The sequence below is a fragment of the Apodemus sylvaticus genome, chromosome 8 (assembly GCF_947179515.1).
Source record: "Apodemus sylvaticus chromosome 8, mApoSyl1.1, whole genome shotgun sequence".
In the NCBI taxonomy this organism is placed as follows: domain Eukaryota; kingdom Metazoa; phylum Chordata; class Mammalia; order Rodentia; family Muridae; genus Apodemus; species Apodemus sylvaticus.
In genome coordinates, this window is record NC_067479.1 from 48,735,035 (window position 1) to 48,758,155 (window position 23,121).

Here is a 23,121-nt window from a genome sequence, read left to right on the forward strand (position 1 = left end):
AGTGACACTATTTTTGTGAGTGCACGAGTACATTTTTAAAAGGGCCTTATTCTGTGTTTAACTCCGTATGTGCATCTGTGTGTTTACGTGTCTGTGTTGGGATCTATGCAGGTGGCTGCAGGTGACACCCCTGGAGGCCAGAAGAGGGCCTTGGGGTCCATGGAGGTGGAGTTCAGCAGTTGTGAGCCACCTGACATTGTGCTAGGAACTGAACTCAGGTCCTGTAGGAACAGCAAGCTCTCTTAACTAACTGATAAGCACCTCTCCTTCCCCATGTTTCGATTGTTTAATCTGTGCCTGTATTTTACTATTCATGATCTGTTTAACTTTTTCTTAATCTAGTCCGATATCTCTTAGCTGTGCAATTCATCTTCAAGATTTTTCAAATTGTCAAAAAAAAAATCTACAAAAATATGCACAACTGAACTTCCACTGTTGAAACCCATGATATGCAAAGACCGTCTGTGTAATTGGATAATGTCCTTCAAGACATGTTAATTTGATTTAACTTTTACAGCATTATATTTATTGGTTTTAGCATATATGTACTTCTAGATAGGAGATGTGATCCTGAGTAAATATATATACATTTTAGTCATTCTTTTGATTCTGTAATTTATTAATTAACAGAGATGACCTTATTAACAAACCTGTGTACAACATTTTGAATCTGTTATAGAATTTTGGTACTTCTTTGGAAAATCACTCATAATGAGAATACGATTTACAGAATTTATTGGTGAGGGGATTTTAACTTAATGTGGAACTATGTATCTTTGTTATTCTCTTCTAGAGTCTTACGAGAGACACTGCCACTGAAATAGCCATCAACGTCAAGGCGCTGTATAATGAAACAGAGTCTTTGCTAGTGGGCAGGGTTCCTTTGGTAAGAAAAAGAAATGACTGATGGCTGTTTTAGTTTGCTTCTTTGCCTGTGATACACTGTGGCCAAAAGCAAATTAGAGAGGAAAGGGATTATTTCATCTTAAAGCACCCAGGTCATAATCCATCACTGAAGAAAGTCAGGGCAGGATCCCAGGGGCCAGAAGTGAGGCCGAGACCACAGAACAACTCTACTTACTGGCCTGCTTCCATGCCCAAGTGCAGCTGCCTAGAGCCAGCTGCCTGTGCATGGTACTGCCCACCAGGGGCTGGGCCCTCCTTCATTAATTAGCAATTGAGAAAATGCCCTACAGACTTGCCACTGGCCAATCTGATGAAGGAAACTCCTCAGCCCAGAGGCTCTGTTGGGCCAGTTCTCCTCACCTCCCCCAGGGAACCGAAACACAGCTTCCTGGGCCACAAGTGGCTGACCCCACTCCTGTGATGCAGAGCTCGTAAGAAGTATTGGTTACTTGTTGGTAGGATCGGGGATTCCCTGCCTTGGCGATTGCTGGTACTGTTTTTGTTAACCAGAATCTTCTATTGCTTTTCCAAAATAAGCCTGCCAGAAATTCTGTGGGCTGTGATTAAGGTTCCCAGTTTTCAAATTGAGATGTGCGTTTTTCATGTCACTTGAAAGACTTTTAAGGTCATTAATATAAGAAACAGAAGCCTGACTTTGTCCTTTATACCAGGAGTCTCTTTTGCTCTGATGTATTATTATTATTATATTTAGTGATTATATTATATTAAAACTTAAGAGCTTTCCCCTCCATTTCTAATCTTCTGTGATCCTCAAACATAGATGTTTGGTTTGAAATATATCCCGGTAAATTTTACCCAAAGTCTTAGCAATAATGATATGATAATAATTTATTATATTTGAGAGCACCAAAGTTGTTATTTTACTTCCAGAACAATCACAAAATACTATTAATCAATGTTGTCAAATATTCGTTCATACAGTAAAAGAAAATGGTAAACGTCATACAATAGGGTGGGAAAGATCTTATTTTTATTTACTACTGGGAAATAGTATCATGGAATCTACAACAAAATGATGCTTATTATAGACAATAATGATAAGCCGAAAACTTTCTAAAATTCTGTGAACATCAGTGTCAGTACTGAGGGTTTCAAAATAGTCTAAAAAGGTATTGAGTAGCTGAAAGTATTTGCAGAAATACTCTAGTTACGGAACAGAGAAAACTAAGGTGCCCGAAGCCAGTTGCCCTTCCTAAATCTGTACAGTGAATAAGCATGCAAGGACTAGAGCCTCACCGACTACCTTCCAGTAACAAATGGCGATTACATTCTCTTTAAAGTAGCCACATCCGGTTCCAGATTACCAGCTCTCTCCTGATTTTATTAATAGTTCTTTATCATAAAATTCTCAGATTCATTTTTCCCTAAAACATGTTCTTTTGATTTGCCAGGATATGTGTGTGTGTGTGAATGTGTGTGTGTGTGTGTGTGTGTGTGTGTGTGTGTATGTGTGTGGTGTGCTTTTTATATAATAGGTATTTGATCATGATTAGTTTTAATCTGTTATTTGTCCATGGGACAAGTCTATAAGACAGAAGAATTTTGACAAATACAACGGTTGACAAATACGTGCTTGGAAGCAGTGAATGGGGCAGTTAGAAGGGGGGAGGGATGGGTGTGAGGGCAGAGACACACTAAACACAGTAGTGTTGGAGGGGAGATTATTCAGTCACACCCATTACATACATGACTTTGGGGTTAGGAGTTAGGAGAGAAGCGACCAGCTTAGAGTCAGAAGGGAAGACCTCCGAGTGACCTGGTTGCTGTGTGAAGCTGGTCGCTGAGTCTCGCTTTGCTTTGCTTTCTCTCACGCTGGTGACTAGCACTTGGAGTCTCCTCACGAAGAGCGGGTGTCCAGTGCCTTACACTCCGTGGAGATGGAACTTCAGAAGCTAACGGAGATCCCCTGGCTGTATTACATCCTTCACCCCAATGAGGACGAGGTACGTCAAACCCAGCCTGTTGAATGTGGACGGCAAGACTTTAGAGTTTGAACTTACCTTTGAAAAGAGGCATTTCAGGGAAATGACATTTGAATACTTCTTGAAAATGTTTTGTCATTAAGAGAGGAAGGGCCTTTTTGTGAACATGGCCATTTAGTAGAGTAGTACATGTTCCGGATTTAGAACCTATTTGTGCTGGCGAGTTTTATGTCAACTAGATGCAAACTAGAGTTGTTCGGAAGAGGGAACCTCAGTTTAAAACATGTCCCTACTACATTGGGCTGCAGGGAAACCTGTAAGGTATTTTCCTTATTAATGATTGATGGGGCTGGGCCCAGCCCCTTGTGGATAAAGCCAGCCCTAGGCTGATGGTCTGGGTTCTATGAGAAAGCAGGCTGAGTTAAGCCCACTAGGCAAGACAGCACCCTCCATGGCCTCCCCATCAGTTCCTGCCTCCAGGTTTCTGCCCTGACTGCCCTCAGCAATGGACTGTCGTGGAAGTGTAGGCTGAAACTTAAATCCTTTCCTCTTTGTGTTACTTTGGTCATGGTGTTTCATCGCAGCAATACAACCCCTAATTAGGACACCATTCTTAGTCTATACTTGCTAACAGAGTGTTGTTTTGGTTTTGGTTTTGATTTTTTGCTTGAATTTTGCAGGAGCCTCCTATGGATTGCACCAAAAGAAACAACAGAAGCACAGTCTTTCGCATAGTGCCAAAGTTTAAAAAGGAAAAGGCTCAGAAACAGAAAACAAGTTCACAGCCTGGTAGGTAGGCCCACAGTGCAGGGGGGGAAAATAACCTGCTGAAAAGTCATTGGTGAGGATAGGGGAATACTCTAGAACTAGGTAGTGGTAACACTTCCCAGCATTGTAAATATACTGAATATCATTGAATTGTATACTTTAAAATGATTAAGATGGCGCATTGAACCAAGCAAGTCATGTCAGACTGGAAATGTCGGGTTACTGGCGAGAATCTGTGGTTATAAATGGAAGGCGAAGAGGAGGCCGTCACTAAGTTGTTTCTGTTCTGTCCAGTTGAGTCAATGTGTCCATTCAAAGTGGCCGTCATCTTCTCAACAGCTGCTTCAGACATCAGTGAATAACTTCATGTTCTTCTCAGAGTTAAAAAAAAAAAAAAACCCAGATGGCTTTGATAAGGGGAACATAGACTTTTTTTTTTACTCAGCTTGCTAAATATATGTTTTCACTGAAGCTCCAGATCGCCTTTGTTCCTGTTTTAAGGACACAGTTCTACCCTTTTATAATAAATACCAAAGCGTGTACTACTTACATTCTCAGCAAAGACGAGGTCTTCTGTACCCTGCTGCTTTCCCTAGCCCCATCCCTTAGAGGTTAACTGTACGCTGTCTGTCCTCGTGCCTTGGGAGTTCTATGTCTAGATCTGCCTTTCGTAATGAAATCACTTTACAAATTCTTAGAGGAATTTCTTACATTCTTAGGAGAATTTTATAAATTCTTCTGAGTTAGTCTTGTGTTTTTTTTTTTTATGAACAGTGATACAAAATCTTACATCTACAGGAATAGTTATTAAGGCATGTTTAAAAAACAAACACAGTGGGAAAAAAAAGGTAGGTTTTTGGATGAAAGATTTGAAAGAACAGTCAGTTATTCATACCGAAAAGTAGCGTAATCCCAGATCAGGTTCTGATTTAGCATTTGTAGATTTTTTGTTTGTTTGTTGGTTTTTTTGTTTGTTTGTTTGCTTTTGAGACAGGGTTTCTCTGTGTAACCCTGGCTGTCCTGGAACTCACTCTGTAGACCAGGCTGGCCCTGAACTCAGAAATCCACCTGCCTCTGCCTTCCAAGTGCTGGGATTAAAGGTGTGTGCCACCACTGCCCGGCTGAAGTTAGTTTCTTATGAAACACACCTGCAGTCTTAAGGAAAGACACCGGAGCTCATTCTGATTTTTGCTTCATGGAACCTCGTGGTGCAAAATTAATTGCCCACACATTTGTGTGGTTTTGCTGAGTAGCTGGACTATGGCTGAAGGCGACAGAGGTGAGGGTGCAGGTGGCACCCATCTTTGATTAGTCATAATTGTATCATTTGCAGTCTGTAGCCTGCATGGGGAGGGGCGAGGAGCCCCGTCGAAGCATCCGCGTTCACCGTCCCTTTGCTGGCGCCCCCTGCTGTCTGTCTCGGGTTTTCTGGCTGACCTTTGCTTCGCGCATGTAGACATTAAGGGGGTTTTGCTTTTAACTTTGGTAGTTCAGAATTGGGGCACAGAGGAAGTTGCTGCTTGGCTGGATCTGCTCAATTTGGGAGAGTACAAAGAAATCTTCATCCGTCATGACGTCAGAGGGGCTGAACTTTTGCATCTGGAAAGACGAGATCTTAAGGTATTTTTTATTTTGCGCTTCACTTTGGCTTTTGGCATTTTTTTTCTTGCAATGTAGAATCTTTTTCTCCCGAGAGACCTCTGTCATGTGCTCTCGGCTTGTGTTATGCAACTGTGGGCTCATCTCTCACATTTGTTTGTAGTCTGAAGTCCCTGCGGGCTTCTGCAGTGAGAATGTCAGCAGTGTTTTCCTGTCACGACCACTCTCTGGCTCTCACAGCAGAAGTGCGGCATGCACCTCATAAGTTGCCTCTGAATCCACTGGCATGGCTGTTACTGTCTTCATGTTTTCAAGTGGGTCACACTTCTACCACCTCATTGTGTTGCAGCTGCATGGATGGCAATGACTGTTGTTGGAAAAGACTAAAAATGAATGGAATATAAGGTTAACTAAAAAGTAATGTAAAATACAATATGAGATTATAGATGAAACAGCACTGATAATTTAGAGTCCTCTGATTTTGCTGTGTTTCTAAGCTGTACTTGAAAGATCACATGAATAACTAATAACTAGGCAGTATATTAAAACTTCCTTTCCCATGGCACATTGCTGGTGTCTTATTAGTCTCAAAAGGAAATGCTTTATTTTCTTAGTAAATGGAGCTAAAAATATGCCTAGCTGCTTTCTCTGTCATATGCCAGAGCAGGAAAACCTTCATTGGTGACGAGCAGCAATTCCAGTTTAGTCTTTGTGTACAGACTCAGCAATAGGATAGCGTAAGCGGGATTATTCTGTCCAGAATTTGACGAGATTGATGGGGAACTAGAGAGATGGCTCAGTCACTAAAGCCCCACTGCACAAGCCTGGGAACTCAGGTCAGTCACAGCACTCATGCAAACAGCAGCAGCAGCAGCAGCAGCATGGTAGTGTGCGTCTTAAACCTCAGAACTGGGAGTGAGTAGAGACAGGAGGATTCCCAAGAGTTCTTTGGCCAGCCCATCTAGCCAATGATCTCTAAACTTAATGAGAAACCCTGTCTCAAAACAAGGTCAGGAGCGCTGGAGGAAAACATACATCAGCGTCTGGTTTCTACCAAATATACATGCAGAAAACCATGCCTAGTGGGAGTTTGCTATATTTTCTCACAACATGCTCTACAACTCCACTAAATAACATTGTGACACAATCCTTTTCCAATAGACAATGTTCCAGAATACATAGCTCGTCGGTAACTCTTGTGCTTTTGTCTGTGTAGTTTAGTAGAGATCTTGGCCCAAGTAATGGATAGTGTAAAGTTCATATCTTTATTACAGAGTTGTACAGTGCTTTAGTAGGTCAAAAGGAGACTACTACTAAACGTTGTTAGCTATGATAATAATAAAATAATAGATGGTTTATTCTGTTAGTCCTAACTGATGTAGTTCAGGAAACACAGTGTTAGAGCTTACAAAGCAAAGACGGACTTCAAGACTTGAAATGAACACATACCCATGTGCACACACATGACACATGCCCAGAACTGTGGTACCTCATTATAGCTGGTGTTTGTGCAGCTTCTAATGACCTTGGCAGGTTGCACTACTTATTGAAGAGCCAGTTGCTGGTTAATAGATTTTGCTAGATTCTCTCAGTGTCATCTCTCTGGAGGCTCACATCATACATGTTCTGAACTTGTGTATCTTAAAGTACACATAGATACATACATGTTCATGTAGTGTGAACACATATACAGATATATACTCAACACAGATGTGTATGTATGCATGAACACATATTCAGTGTAGCAAGTATTTGCCATAGACTCAGAAGCCAAATTAGTTAGAGTGACCTGTGGGGGGAGGGGCACGAGGAGGAAGGAGATGGCGGAGGATTACTTTACTGAATGTCCTCATTAGCTTTTCATGGCTTGGTTTTATTTTCTTTGTGTTTTTCATGCCAGTTATATTCTCTCCTTTGACACTAGAAATAAGCGTTGATACTTAACACTTTTGGTTCTGAGATAGGGTCTGGGTGATGGGAAGAGGCCATTTTTACAGAAGGAGCCTCCTGGAGCACAAAACCATAGAACTGGAGAACTGCTTCCCTCTTCCCTGTGTGTGAGCTTCAGAAGCGGCAGACCCATAGACTAGTTCCTACATGCTGGGAAAGGATTACCTACCTACACACAAACACACACACACACACACACACACACACACACGCTTCTCCCACACACATCCTGCCTCAGCTCCTGTTAATGAATATGTCAGGGATTCACAGTCTTCTCTAACCTTGACCTCATTAGTGAACGTTAGGATTCTGTTACCAACTAGCTGCTGATACTTGGGCATCACAAAGGGCATAGATCTTATCGTATCCCAAGAGGGTCTCTCATCTTCTGATTCTCCCCTGCTCTGTTTCCTCACCAGCTCTGCATTTTGCTAAACCATGTCCCTAGCCCTTCAGGTGCTGGAGGCAGAGAAACCCAGAGTCAGCTTTAGAGTCTTCCCCTTCCTGATCCATCTTGCCATTCTAGCCAAACTCCCACATTGTAGACTCTGCTCCATTGTTGCCCTTCAGTTCTTCCCAGGAACTTCCTTCACACTGCACCCCACATCCCACATTTCCTTCACACTGCACCCCGCATCCCACCCTTCCGTGGAAGATCATCTCACTGTTCCTGTCTCTCCAGTCTATAATCCATATTGAACCACTATATGTTGTCATCTTCGACGAACTACATGACTTGTCTACTTAGGGCCTTCCAGAAGCTTCCCCTTCTTATGAGAATGGTGGCACCCATCTCTGTGGAGGCCCGGAGGGCCTGCCTGTTTACTCGCCCTCTTGTCCCTGGCCCCTTACTTGCCCATGGCCCATCCACTCTGCACTCTGCTTCTGACCATGAAGACGTGTGCTCATGACTTACGTCTCACTACCCCTCACCCAGTTAACTCCTTCCCACAGTTCAGCCTAAGCATCTCTTCCTTAGCGTGGGAGATTACTGAACAACCAAAGATAACAACCTGACAGCCTAACTTACCTAAGAGGAACATTTCTACCATGCTTTAGCAGAGGAAGAGGCAGGGCAGTGATCTTTCCCCTGTTGGAATCCAGTAGGAATACTGGAGAAGATGGTAAAGGCATAGTGAGTTCTGCTCTCCCCTACACACACACACACACACACACACACACACACACACATACACACACACTCAGAAAGTTGCATATGGGTGGCTGGAAGGATAACCCAAAATCTACAAAGGAATTGTTGGCAAAATTATGTCTATTCATCCAGAGAAACAAAGTCAGTAATAAGGAATATGATAACTACCATAAGGTCTGGAGAGATGAAGACTGGGCAGGAGTCTAGCTAAGTCAATGATCCCTAGGCTCAGAGAGACCCTGTCTCAAAACTAAGGAGGAAGCAACTTAAAAAGACACTCCATGTTGATCTTTGGCCTCTACATGCATGAATAAATCACATATCTGTCTATATACATACATCCCCAAACATAAACACATACACATCAAAAATAAGTATACAGTGATACAAGTATATGATACCCACTGAAATGAAAGCCCTGTCAAATGTCAAAGCAAATCTTTTATCATAACTAGAAGTCATGAAGATACTGGATTTGGTCAGAGTAAAGAGACTGTCACTACAAACCCAGCATAACTGTGGTACCCTTTAGAAAACATTCCTTTCATTGTACCAAAGCAGTAATTCTGAGAAGAGTATCAAAGGCAAAGTTTGTGTTCTGGAGAAGGCAGTATTTGTATGGCCTAAAATAAGATAGTTAATATCTAAATATATTTTATAAGCAGAGTATTATTGCAAAGTCCACAGAATAAATCTTCTGTTCAAATGGGAAGTCTGAAAAGTAGCATTTATGTTCTTTTTGCAAAAAAAAAAAAAAAAGAAGTTCTGTTTATGTGTATGTCTCTGTAAGTGTATGCTATGTGTCCAGGTGCCCAGGAGGCCCTCAGAAGTCCTAGGGTCCCTGGAGCTGCAGTGACAGGTAGATGTAAGCCGCTGGGAACTGAACTTGTGTCTCTGGCAAAGTGGCAAGCCCTCAGTCACTGAGTCAACTCTCTAGTCCATCAAAACACTCATTTGCATTGTAAATTTATGCAACAGACTTGAAGTTGGGCTTGCCCTTAGGTTTGCTATTTATCACGTATCCAAGAAGTGTGGAAATAGCCTTAGGACTAATGTTGTTTACCTAGATAGCATATGAGAACATTTGTTTTTCTGGGTCAGTTAAGTTTAATAAAACTGTTACCCTAAAATTATCTCAGGCTTGAATTGCACTGGCTATAGAAAAATGGTTTTCTAGAAGGGTTTAGAATGGTTATTACTACTGCTCTGAAGTGCAAGAGGGAGTGAGTGTGTGTGTGTGTGTGTGTGTGTGTGTGTGTGTGTGTGTGTGCTGCGTCCATGTGTGTGATTCAAATCAGTCTCATCCACTTCCCTTATAACTTCAAAAATAAATCCGGGCCTACACTGTAGAACTGGGTGAGCTTTCTTAGGACATTTCCCTTTAGTCATCCTGTAGTTAACTTCTTGGGGGAGTGTCTAGACAGGAGAGAAAAATAAGAGAATCAGAAGCACCGAGGGTTGAGGCCAGCTGGCCTAGGACCTCTGCAAAGTAACTTAAGCAGCAAGAGAGACAGAGCCTCAAACAGTGGGAGGAGAGAACCAGCTCCAAAGTTGGCCTCTGGGCTCCACGTGGTCACCGTGGCATGTGCACGCCCAGCTCACTCGTGTACAGACAGACAGACAAACACACACACTCACACACACACACACACACACATACTACTCAATAAGATAGTCTCATCAAATCAGGACTCATGATGCAAATACAAATAAATTTACAATTTAAATTATAGGCAGTGGGCACTGGTATCTTCCTCTATGATTAAACCTCACTTTTTTTCCTCCCCAAATCCTGGGTCTCATATAGCCCAAGCTGGTCCCAAACTTGCTATGTAGCCAAAGATGACCTTGAAATTGTTATCCCCAACCCCTGACTAATAAATCCTGGGGCTTCAGGCATGTGCTACCATGCCTAGCTAGCCTCAACCTTAAGTTTAATATGCACAAGATTAAATAAAGCTCAAGAACTGGGTGTGGTAGCACATAATTCCAAAGGTTGGGAAGCTGAGGCAGGGGGATCACTAAGTCCAAGAGTAAGCTGGACAAGATAGCAGAGCCTTGTCTACAAAAGGAAAAGAAAGAAAGAAGAATCTGTGTGTGTGTGTGTGTGTGTGTGTGTGTGTGCATGCATGTTTACACAGGATAAAAACCTGTGCCATAAAAGTCCAGTTGTCTTCCATCGGCTGCTCAGATCACAAGAGAGCCAGTCTTTCTTTAAAAAAAGAGAGAGGAAGAAACCATATTAGTTTTGACTCTGGAACACTGTTCCTAGCTGTACATAATTCCTGAAAATATCACATTTAAGAGAGATTTGCATGGGGTATGGTATCATTTTATTGACTGATCATTTTTCTGTATCATGCTATTTTTGTTTTATTAACTTAGTTTTCTAGCTGTCACTTCCAGAGCCGATCAATATGAACTGTTAATAAAACGAAGTAGATGCTAATTATGCAAATTACTAGTTGAAATGCTTATTGGTAAATTTGTCTCTTTTCTCCCTGTCTTCCTATTACTTTTGTTTTTCTTTCTATCTTTCCTTTTTTATTAATTTTTTCTCTTGTTTTTTTTTCAGGACCTGGGGATTCCGAAAGTGGGTCATATGAAGCGAATTCTCCAGGGAATTAAAGAGCTTGAAAGGAACCCCCCCAGCTTGATCTGAGGTGTGACCACACTGGTGCTATTTCTGAGAAGAGAAGTCCTCGCCGCTCAATACAGAGTCCTTGGAAGGCACTGGCTGTTCTTGTGATTTACTGCACAGATAAGCACCTCTGGAGCACCTCTCTCCATTGATATTTTGCTGCGGGTGAAAGTTTTGATTTGAGGTATCAGGAAATAATTTTTGTGCCAAAAAAAGACCATTCCACTAAGCCACATTCTCATTGTGCAAACCTGACATGCTAAAAAAAAAAAATGCTCACAGTAGTGGAAGAAGGAGCAGACATGATTGCCTTGTCTAAAAAGAGGACTTGCTTGCCCATTGTCCATTGTCTTTAGATCTGGGCCTACAGGAGGTTCCTATGTGCACCTGCAGCTGTGTTAACAGAGTGCAGCTGAAACTCCGCAAGCTTCATAGTGAAGGCGTCGGCTCCTCCCTAGAAGCCACTGGTTAGGAGATAAAGATAGGAGTTGTACTTTTTTTTCACTCTAAGTTTCCCAGTATCCACTGGTCAAAAAAATACGGTGAGACCAACCCGTCACACCTGTGGCTGATGCAAATCTGATGCACGATGATCCTTGCCTGAGTTGTCTTTCTTTTTCTTGCATGTCATATATATTATTGTAATATTTCAAATAGCTTTAACGTCTATTATAATGAAATTTAATTTATTACCACCCAACTACCCAAGCACTTTTTGGTTGGTTAAGGGCACTTTTGAGTAAATGTTCCGTACCTAAGACTCTGTGAATGTTCGTCTGTGCCATGATCAACAAATGATATGCATCTTGTGCAAACCAAATCATTTGCCTGTGCCAAACCACGGGTGTGCACATAAGGAGAATTATTGGGCGTTTTCAGAAGCTTACATGTTCTGTTGCCTAATGAAACTTACTCCCACTTTCCAAACCCAAATTCCCACCGTTTGTTCCAATTTTTTTTTCATTTCATTTTAATAACCATTCTGAGTTTCTGCTTGCACTTGTAAGACTTCACATCTAGGAACTTTCCAAGGTCTAGGCTGAGATTCCTACACCGAGTTCTGGGGACTAGCTGAGGTGAGTGTTGACAGGAACTCAGCAATAGGAGGGATTTCATTTTGTTTCTTAAGGGCTTTTTGTATTATTCTCTCACATTTTGATAGTCTATCTGGTAGATATTATTTCCCTTTTTCTAAATCATTATGTGTCAGTGTCTCTCAATAGAATTATCAAGTATTTGAAAGCCAAAGGTGTACATGTTAAAAAAGTAAAAAAAAAAAATTGTTTTCTGGTCATTATATGCCAAAAATTAATTGTAATATCTGAAAGTTCTATATATAAGAGAAGCAAGCAGGGTTGCTGACCCAGTGGAGATGGCTTTGATAGAGTAACATGCTAGGTGCTCAATAGATCCATACATGTGTACACACTTGCCATGTACCTTAACTGCATGTGTGCACTTACTGACATATATTGTCTTGACATATAGTATCCATGGTACTTTCTAGACAATCATTTGCCCAATGCTTAGTTTTCTATTTTTACTTCTAACTTGGATATTCACTAGGAAAAAAATACCCAAATTTAAATACTTTTCCCATGAAAAATCATCCCAGAGCTCTCCCAAGATTATTGTTCAAGAGAAAGGGGTGGGGGTGGGGAGAGGACTCCAGTATATAAAGGGTGTATTAACACGTTACTGAGTTTTCATCTTCTCCCAAATACATCATTGTCAATAGAAAAGACATTCTAATGGCTGCCGCCCTAGGGGTGCACAATGATTGGCTGTTTTTGTTGGTAATCTTTTCAGTTCCTGCTAGCTAACACCTTTTATGAATTCTGTAAAATCCTGACTCATGAAAGCTTTAAGTGGAATGGCTTTGGGATGATGGAAATTCTTTAAGATGACACTTTAGATGAACGATTTTGTCCATTGTGAACATTTCTCTCTCTAATCCATGCCTTGGTGGGTCAGACTCCAGTGAGTTCTGACACTGGCTTACCAGCAGTGTACTTCCCGAGACTCCCTCATCTCTGCTAGTGTCGCCGAGAAGCTCTAATCCTACTTGAGGTGTCAGAATGAGGATCCTTATGAGGATCTAGCCACATCCGGGAGTGCAGAGGGCTGGCTTTGATCAGGTGTGCACCCGGCTATAGCTCTCTGAAGCATCTCATCTGCACCCCCTCCACCCAGGAAGCAAGAGAGCTGAGTGTTCTCCAGGTGACTAGGCAGTTCCCATTCGTGCCCATGCACATCCTTACTGTCTCCTGCTCATGTCTCTCCATCAGCTGCCCCATGACGAATGTGGGGGTGGGGATTAAATACACTTTCAGCTTGCTAGACAGTTGAAATGAATTGGTAGGTTAGACCGTTTGAAGATACTGCTGTAGTTGAGAAGATGGAAACAGTGGACGTCCAGATCAGACCTGTGCTGTCTGGCATTTTAGCCACTGGACATCTGTGGCTGTTAAATTTAAGTTTATTCCTGCTAAAAGTTCTGTTTATCAGTCGCACTACCTACATTTTGAGTGCCCTGTAACCACAAATGCTGAACATTTCGACCATTACAAAAATATTTCATTTGACAGCAGTGAACCAGCATCACTGCTACCCAATCTGTGGCCCATGGGCATCGGCCAGCGTTCATGTTATCTGGAAACTTACAACAGTGCAGGCCGTCGGAGCTGACAAGATGGTTCAGCAGGTCTGGCAACAGCTTTGATACCAGATGCCATATGCAGGTGGAAAGAGAAACACCTACAATCTTGTCCTCTGACCTCCATCTTCCCACCACGGTGTCCTTACCCACATACACACAACAGTAGGTACTCAGAACTTCAGATTCACTCCAGGCCTGCTTCTGGAGTCTTCCTCTTAATGAGATTTCTGGGGCCTCTCCAGCCCTTGGGGACATTAAGCTTCCTGGGTCCCACAATTGGCTTAGGTCGTTCTTGCTCATGACTTAATTCACACTGACCATTCCAGAAGAGCGTGGACTGAGATAAAGATTAGGCCTCCTCCTTCATCTTGCACACTTTCATTTTCTTGTATCAGAAGAGTCTCCTGTGGACTTACTTCATGCTCGAAGGGACACAGCAGCCCAGGCCTGTTAAGTGAGTCCTTAGGTATGCAAAAAAGTGGGGGAAGAACCAGAAAGATTGTTAAGAAAAGTGAGTGTGCCGTTTGAACTCTGAAAGCAGGCATATTTTTGCTTGATTTGGATCTCGTTATCTTATAACATATCTTGATTTTCACATGGTTCAAAAATCCCTTAAATATAGTTGCTTTAAGGTAGTATGTTTTGACCTCCAAATTCAAATTATTCTATACTGAGATTTTTTTTTCCCAGTGATTTATTGTCAGGAATCTGTCCCTTAATTATTTTTATATTTTAATATAAATGACCCAAACATAACTTCCTGGCTTCTTTGATATATAATCTGTCTATTTTTACATGAATTGACAGGCTATTAATTGAAAAAAATGAAAAAAATATACATCACGTCTAACGTCATTTACACGGGCAGGTGAACTAGAGTACCTTGCCAACTTTCATTTCCCAGGACGAATTCTTTAGGGATATCAATTTTAACTTAGCTGTAAAAATCAATCCCTTTTTAAATTCTAACATCTGGAGTCTCTCTTGCCCACCCAACCCCAACCTCAATAGGAACATTCTCTGTCTGTCAGCTATAAGATTATTAGATATGGGGTTTATAATTGCTTAGAAGAGATGTCAGTTTTCAAACCCTATCCAGTACAGGTGGGAATAAAGGAATCAGAAATGAAGCATCCTCAGAGGGACTGCAGACCACTGGGACTGCTTTGCTAGTGGCCTCCTGGTCTCCCTTTCTCTCACTGCCCACCCAAGGGAAGCAAGCCCTTCCTCTCCCTTGTTTCTGCTGTGGCATCCCTCAGGTGACTTCTGTGTCACAGTCTCTGTCCCATAGGTAATGATACCTTAGCAATAGGATTCCTTCACAACGAAGCAACTAGAACCTGTAAAGGGTGGTAATTGTTTTTCTTCTATATATAATAAGCCAAACATTGTTTTTCTTTATATTGTTTTCCAAGTTTTGTTTAGAGATATTTATGTTAGAAGAAAATATATAAAGGATTGTTGATACAGAGAACAGAGAGCTGAAGACAGCTGGACTGTATCTACCGTTTTGTATAGTACTCTCTGTCATTTTCAGGTAAAGAAATTAAACCAAGGCTGCATTAACTCAATAACACTGCTTAAGATAGACTCCACATTACATATTATATACTATAGGTGAGCAGCTTATTTCCATTTATGTAATCTAAGATATAATATTTATATTATTTAATATGCTTCTGTTTCTTTTTGCACTTCCAAGTTTTAGTTGGAAAAGAAAAAAAACCAAACCATGGCCTAAAATTTATTTAAAAATCCACATAAAAATATTTCCTATTAGCTACCCATGCATAAGACTTTGTAAATAGTCTGGACATTTCATATTATCTACATTTCAAGAGTAAATTAATCAAACCCAAGAGAACACAGGGTTACTTATAAAATGCATTAAAATAAAGACATTTCACACTCAACTGATGCTATCAAAGTAGAATAATGCAGTTCAATACATAAGCAAACCAGAAGAAGGGGCTTTTGTGACCCTTCCCTTTGGATGGTAGCATTGTTCACACGGCTCAGCCATTTCCGTGTCTACAGTCTGAGCAGTGACTGTGGAAGCAGCTGAGGCTTTCTCACAGTGCTGGAGGCTGATAGCTCATCCTGTGACAGGCTTGGGGATTATAACACTCACCGTTCTGTGAGTTATATATTATATACTGAAGATGACTAATACATTGGAGTGATATATTTATCTAGAGCTGGTAAATATGAAAATTATTTTCAAACTGTCAAGCTTAAATGAGATTGACTTTTCTTTAGGAGACATAAAAGTCACTTGTATGTTTAACTCTCTATTTGTACAACAGCTTTCTCCTACTGGTGTTGTTAATTTTCATACTAAAGCTTTTCTTACCTTTTTATACCAAAAAAGAATTATCATGTTGGTTATTCAAACTTGCCAAGATGTATTTGAGTTTGCAAGACTTTTGGCAGATAAAAATACTTAATAACAAGCAGATACAAAAGCTTTGTATATTTTGTGGCTTTAGAGGCAAGAACTGTATCTTTCATTTTCTCTCTGCGGGACAGTGCTGATGTGAGCATTGTCCCTTGACAGTATTACTTAGAACGGTTGTATAAATCAGTCCCTTATTTATTATGTTGTGAAATGTACTCTTTATACAGAACACATAGTCAAGCTCCTTTCATTTGTACTGCTGTTGCCTGGAGTGTAATAGCTCTGTTAATGGTTGACTTATATACTTGAAATGCTCATTTCTGTGAAACAGACGCCCAGTGTATTCCTTCTTTAAAAAAAAAAAAAAGAAAAAGAAAAAGAAAAATGAAAAAAAAATTTCTCTCCTGTCTTAGGTAACTGAGTTAGAGTTACCAGTCATAGGAACTTTTCTACAAGATTATTTTTATTTCTAAAAAGGCACAAAGCAGAAAGAAAGGCTAAAATGGGTAATGTGGTCAAGAGCTCCATTAGGAAATATTTTGCCCAGAATATGTTATGTCTTCAATCTGTAAGTTTTTTCCTTGTATTGGGGGATTTTTAATTCTTGAGGTGGGGACGTGTCTGTGATTTCACTAGCCAATGTGGTATTCCGATTAACGTTGAATCTTAAATCCTACCACAAATGTCTTACCTCTAATATCTAACCCTGGCTCCAGAGTCAGCATTGGAAACCCATTTCCTGGCTTTGGGCTACACTGGGAACGGAAGCCATGTGGATAACCTTTGCTTATTACCATCAAGTAGCCAGGAAGTTTAGCTGACTTTTTCATTATTTCCTTTGGATGCATTCTTGACTCAAATGTAAAAGCCTAGACATTTAAAATACAGTTGCCCAACACACCACACAGAATCACTTGTTTTTCAAAAGAGGACCAAAATTCCTACTGAATGTTGCAGAGCAAATAAATCACTTTAATTCCTAAATCCAACTGTTTTCCTTCTGTTTTATAATGTAAACAGCAGGTGAATTGTGAGTCATATAAACCCATTGGGAGATCAAGAATTGATTTGCTTTTAATAACAGACAGCTTTATATTTCCCTGCCATAGATGCATTAATTGAGGATAGAAAAAAAAGTGAGAATGTCTTAGAAACATAGATATTGCAGGAACTTGAGGCAGTTTGGCAAGTCCCAGGAACAAAGAGTTTGAACACGTCTTTCTCTTTGTACTACAGAAGGACTGAACACACATAAAATGTGTAGTGTGGTGAGTGCTGCACCTCAGAAAGCACCCCACTGCTCAAGTCTGAAGTCCTAGCTAGAAGTTAGCTAATTAACTCTCTGGGGAGCCCATTTTACTGCAGAAATTGAAGCCATCGGGGTGGGTGAGCTAACCTCTTATACATTTAGAACAGTTCCTGCCAATGTTTATTCCCAGGGCAGAGCTGTCTGTACTTTCTCAATGAAGAATAGACACAGGCATGGGGGGCTCGGATGGTTCCTTTAAAGGGCGTGGCAAAGGCGACTCAGTCCCTAGGATGAACAGGAGACATGTTCATGAGCTAGCTGAGCCGTGAAGTGTGTTAGCTGTGAGATGTTTCCCTTTGAGACAGTGCTTGTTTTCCCCTCACCTCTTGGATCATTTGGTCACACCTTGTCGCCAGTCCACTGTGTCCTCTATATACTAATATATTGTGGTGTCTTGGGTCCTCAGTTCTAAGGGTTGTCCAACACTGCCAGTTACAAGTAGTCAAATTGCCTTCTACAACAAGAAAGGACAGATATCATCCACACTACCTAAATTTACTGTGTCTTTTCCAGTGACATTTTAATTATAAAGAAAGACATTCCAGTTATGACACGAAAAGGAAATGATCCTATCTGGTTACCCTTGGCATTTCACATGGAAATAAAAGTGGAAGGCAAGTCTCAGTGGCAGAGTGTTTATACTGCAAGTGTGAAAGCCTGGTTTACTCCCAACAGTGCAGTAGTACAAACAACCACAACAAAATGGAAGCGAAGCTGAATGAGTGGGTCATGGGTCTCTTAGTCCGCATATTAGGTTTTCTGTATTCATGTTAAATGGCTAGCTTATTGAGATGAGCATAGCTTTCAGTGAAGGCCCTGACTATTTCCTTAGAGTAACTGCCCCAAGAAGAGACATCACATTCAATCTCCTACTGGCATTCTTACATCCCAGAGTACAGGGACACCAATTTGCCTTGTGTTGTCTTTGCTCAAAGTCATCAAGTAGACTTTCCTGTCCCGTGAATCAGTCTCTAGAACTTTGCCTCAAGAATGGCTGATGGAGCACAGTGCAGGGGAACAAAGGGCAGGTCAGGAAGCCCAGTGCTGCCTGCCCTGCCACCGTTAGCCCTGCTTCTCCCTTCTGTCAGCCTTTCTATCTCAGGAATGCAGAGCAGCTCCAGCATGGGGGGTTATACCTTGGCAGAATGACACGGCACAAGTCAGCTCGTCCAAGAAACAGTGCAAATTCAACCTACTATGAAGCATTGCTGGACGGCCTCCAAATTGTAATGGCTTTGCTTCAGCTGCCTACAGCATGTTTTTTGTAGAGTTTTTGTTGATGGTGGTGGTTGTTTAACCCATCTCAATGATAACTGTCAGGCCAATATTTCACCCACGTCTCATGTATATTCAAAGTTTTTCTGTTAATGTCATATTCCGCTTTACACACACACACACACACACTTCCCACTGAAATTTTTTAATTTTATTTTCATACTGTCGCAAATTACCAAAATACCTTCAAAGTCTTGATCTTGCAAGGACGCATGCCTTTGGTGCAAACAGAATATTATTAGGCAAAAGCAATTGTTTTGTCAAGGAGCCTCATATAATAATCACATTTCTTTACATCAGAAATTTGTCAGATGTGAATTCTTGTTTCTGAAAGTGAGACATAATTTTCACCATTTCTGCCAAAATCTTGCTTGTAAGTCATACACCTGCCCTGCAGACTGCTTTTCTGTTCTATACACTGACTATACCTCTTCATAGACAAATATATATTGATTATGAACTTGGAAAAGAATAAAAAAACAGTTAATAACAGTGAATTTTTTAGACAGTGTTTGCCTAAGAAGGCACAGATGAAATTTGTAAGATTTTGGGCCATTTACTGTTAATGATTATTGTATTACAAATATAGGAAGATCTGTGTCTATCATTACCCTTATAAAACATAGTGACTAAAAATTTGGTATTACCCACAGGCCCCTTTTCCTGTATGACTCTCTGAAGCCATCCTACCATGTCCCCAAGTAATGATAACAGTTATCACAGTGCTAAGTTAAATTACTTGAATGAACACTAGTCAATTAAATGATTAAATGATTAACCAATGCCTCTTCGAGGCGCTTGGTTAACTTTTCCAACTTCTTTGTAACCTTGGCACTCGCTTAGATGCTGAGGATACAGGTAGAATAGTTCAGGACGCTTGTCTGTAGACTTTAAATTTGTTCTCAAATTGACCTTTCAAAAGTCTATTTAAAAATTAGGAGGGCTTTAAAACAAAAGCATCTCTTGGGTTATTTTGGCCATGTCTCCTTCCACACCAAACCCCTCCACAACTAACTGAATCGGCGTCACCACAAAGCAATCCCAGTTTTATTTCCACTACTATTCTATTTTCATGTCAGCCACGGTTCTGGCCATTGCTGATCAAGAGTGCCCCTCACTAACCCCACGCTCTGCTGCTTCTGCTGCTAGAGTGACTGCGCTGAACACAAGTTTGTAGAACAGGAATAAATCTCAGGTTTATTTGGGGAAAGCACAAATTCATGACATTTTTAGCAAATTCCATGAGGCGACAGGAGAGGATGGAGGTCACACAGTGATGCTTTGAAGGAGATCAGAAGGCGCCATTTGAAGTTGGTTGAAGTGGGTTGGTGTTACCTTAGGTATCCTTGATGGAGGCAGGAAGTCATAGCATTTAACAGGGAGCAAGCCCGTTATCTCAGCATTGGTAATATGCGAGTCTATGAATCCCACAAGGCTCTGATAAATAGATGAACCACAGCAAACACTTGTGTTATGATACTGACTTCTGAATATTTATTGACAGGCTATAGGTTTCCTTTATTAAGAATGAAGAAATAAACTGTCTTCATCTTTCCTGCTAGTAAGGTTGGAGGCTTTTACTGGTTTGTATTTTCACATTTCAATAAGCATATTTTGAAATCACTATTTCCCATCATATAAAATATCATATAAAATAAGGAACACAGTTTTGTACCCCTTAGCAAAAGAAAGGTCTCAACTTGATAACTTTTATGCTTAGTTCAACTTTGTAAATGTTCTACAAAAGAAGGGGGCAGGGAGGGCTGGGCGCCGTGCCCTTCTACCCAGCATGTCCATTTTGCTTTTCAATAAAAATAGAACTTATTTCCCACCTGTCACCATCACAGTAAAAACCTAACAGCGTAGTTCCTTCTCTTCCTTATATTGCAAAAGATAGTTTTAATTTAGTTTTGCCATATTTATATAGCTAAGAATTTACTACGTTTTCGTAGTCTGTTTTGAAACTAAATACTTATATCTGAAAGATGCAGATAAAGTCTGCCTATTTCTTACACAGTGGGCTCTGTTTGCTACAGAAAAGAGTGAAACTTTTCCCAGCTTAGCACACTTGCCATTGAAACGGACCTGACAGAGCAGAGGTTCTAACTTTGGCTCTAATTACTTTTAATAATGATAAGACGTGAGTTTTGTTTGTTTACATGCTGTTTACAATGGCATAATTTTTAAAAATCTATATGAGAACTGAGATATTTATTGCATACTATTTTAAAGATGTTTTAATGTGTTTTCACCTTTGGAATATATTGTTACATTTCCTTGTACAGATAATTTGGGTGGCTTTGTTAATGTAGCTAATAATTTTTATGACTACTAAGTGACCAGTTTCGGTGCCTTCTCTCGTGGGATGCATGACTCTGTATTTATTGTAAGGAAGTCACTGATGTGTGTATTTTTGTACTTTGCTGAGAGTAATGGTTGATGTCCATGATGATGAGAGATGTCTTTCCCAAAGGGCACTGCCTCCAGATTGACCTTCTCAAATAAAAAGACTGCATTGGAAGGTGTAAGGTCTGCGCTCTTTCTGGGGGTGGGGGGGGAGTCATTGAGATGGTTGTAAGAAAAATACAAAGTACCTTAAACCACACTCCCCCTCATACACACACATACATACCCTTCTTGAAAACCGACAGTAGTCTAGATGGTCTCAGAGCCAGGATGCTGATACTGATAAAAGTCGAGTTACTCAACAGTTGAGTCATCCACAAGACTCCCCTCATTGCCCATTTATGACTGAAGCTACTTCCCGTTGTGCTTTTAACTGCTTCTCACCTCCAGACACCTGATGATCTGTCTCCACTGCAAAACTTTCATTATTTCAAGAATGTGTAGGAACAGTACATATTTATTAGTGGACAAATTGGAAATGATAATGTCAAATCAAAGGACCAGATAATGTTAGGTCACATTCATTTTTAACAGTTGTCCATATATAAATACAAAATATGCATCCTAACTGTATTTGGAAATAGACAAACCAGAACTTAGACTCCAAAAGAGTAGTCTAGTGTCCCTCTAAAAATAAACCATTCTTAGCCAGTGTTTCTGTGCGTCTATGTGAGGATCCCAAGACGTTGTCTGACTCTGATGAACTTTCAGAGTCGTTACATCAGATCACTTCCAAATGCAAATTGTATTGTCCTACAGACTAATTCAATCTGTGTGTGCAGCTAAGTCTCAGATAATCACCAGACCCAGTTTCTGCTTTCAGAAGCTAATGGCTTCCAAGGCCAGCATTTTAGGATTTTCGCCAGGAATTCTAACTAGTGCTGACGGGAACACTACGAGCCACTCAGATGCCCTAGGATCGTTCCTTGCTCTTGATCTGGTGTTCTGTCACCTGCTTCTGCGATGGGTAAATTCACAAAATCTGACAATATCTGCATGGTGTCATGGCCGCAAGGGTGGGGCCAGACACAAGGATAAGAGGCTATGACAAAAATAAAGCAAAACCCAGTAGCCTCCTAACAGAGTGCAGTGACTTTTAGTTTATGCCATTATGTCTACAGTGAGTGTGCAAAACACCATGAGTTTAGTATTAACCCATTTGAATATCCTTACACCATGGCTTTGATACTTCTTTAGCAATGATATTTTTAATAAAAGAATGGGCATTGGACATTGTCAATGAGAGATGGACACCACAGGTAAAAGCAGCTCTAAGAACTACAGTCCAGTGTTCTTTGCACCCTATACTGCTCCATCCTGATGCAGTTCACTGTCCTACTTAAATCCCTGCTGCCTCATAACATGGTGTCATTGATCGAGGCCGCATGCGAGAGAGATCATGTATCAAGTGTCACATGAGCCCTAACCGTGTAATTTTTGATGGTTTGTTATTTTGATTATTGGTATGAGCAAAAGAAAAATATTTTTGAGCTAGAGAGATGCCTCAGTCGGTAAGGTACATCAATACCTGGGTTTAATCCTCAGAACCTCACATTAAGTCAGGTGTAGGGGTTCTTCCTTGTGATCCAGCACTGGGAGGTAGAGACAGGAGGATCCCTGGGGGTCGGGGGGGCCCCGTCTGGCCAGCCCGTCTAACCTACTTGTGAAGGCATACTTCAAATGAGAGGCCCTGTCTCAAAAAACAAGGTGGGCAGCAGAGGAACAGAACTTACTGTTGACCTTTGACCTCCATATAGACATGCACACATGCATGAGTGTCTGTATTCACATGCACACACACCATACATACAGAAGAATGGAAATGGGGCACATTATAAGTGCTGTTTTGTTGAATGTTAATATTAAGCATAATGTACACATTGCTTATATGTATGGTATATAAATGACTTGGGAGGCGGAGGCCAGAGAGTCACAAATTTGAGGACTGATTTGGCTGCAGAGTGAGTTCAAAACCAGCAAGGGTAGCTAAGACCTTATCTCAAAGAGTAATCTAAAGTGAAAAGATGGATGGGAATATAAGTCAATAGTAGAGTGCTTGCCTAGAATCTACAAAATGAAGGTATACTCCTCAGTTGCATGACAAGAAAAGAATA

General features: G+C 40.8%; 1 protein-coding gene across 8 annotated transcripts in view; it reads left to right on the forward strand.

Moving 5' to 3' along the window:
• Positions 1–21,129, forward strand: part of Dgkh (diacylglycerol kinase eta) — a 208,161-nt gene extending 187,032 nt beyond the window's left edge. For 4 of the 8 annotated variants that reach the window (XM_052190878.1, XM_052190880.1, XM_052190879.1 and 1 more), the window contains 5 exons: positions 794–886; positions 2,751–2,870; positions 3,530–3,638; positions 5,107–5,237; positions 10,895–21,129. In XM_052190878.1, coding sequence (XP_052046838.1) covers positions 794–886; positions 2,751–2,870; positions 3,530–3,638; positions 5,107–5,237; positions 10,895–10,981 — 540 coding nt within the window. In that variant the 3' untranslated portion in view covers positions 10,982–21,129. Of the gene's footprint in view, positions 1–793; positions 887–2,750; positions 2,871–3,529; positions 3,639–5,106; positions 5,238–10,894 lie in introns of those variants that run through there. The other 4 variants (XM_052190882.1, XM_052190883.1, XM_052190885.1 and 1 more) reach the window with 2 other exon arrangements.
• Positions 21,130–23,121: the final 1,992 nt, after the last annotated feature.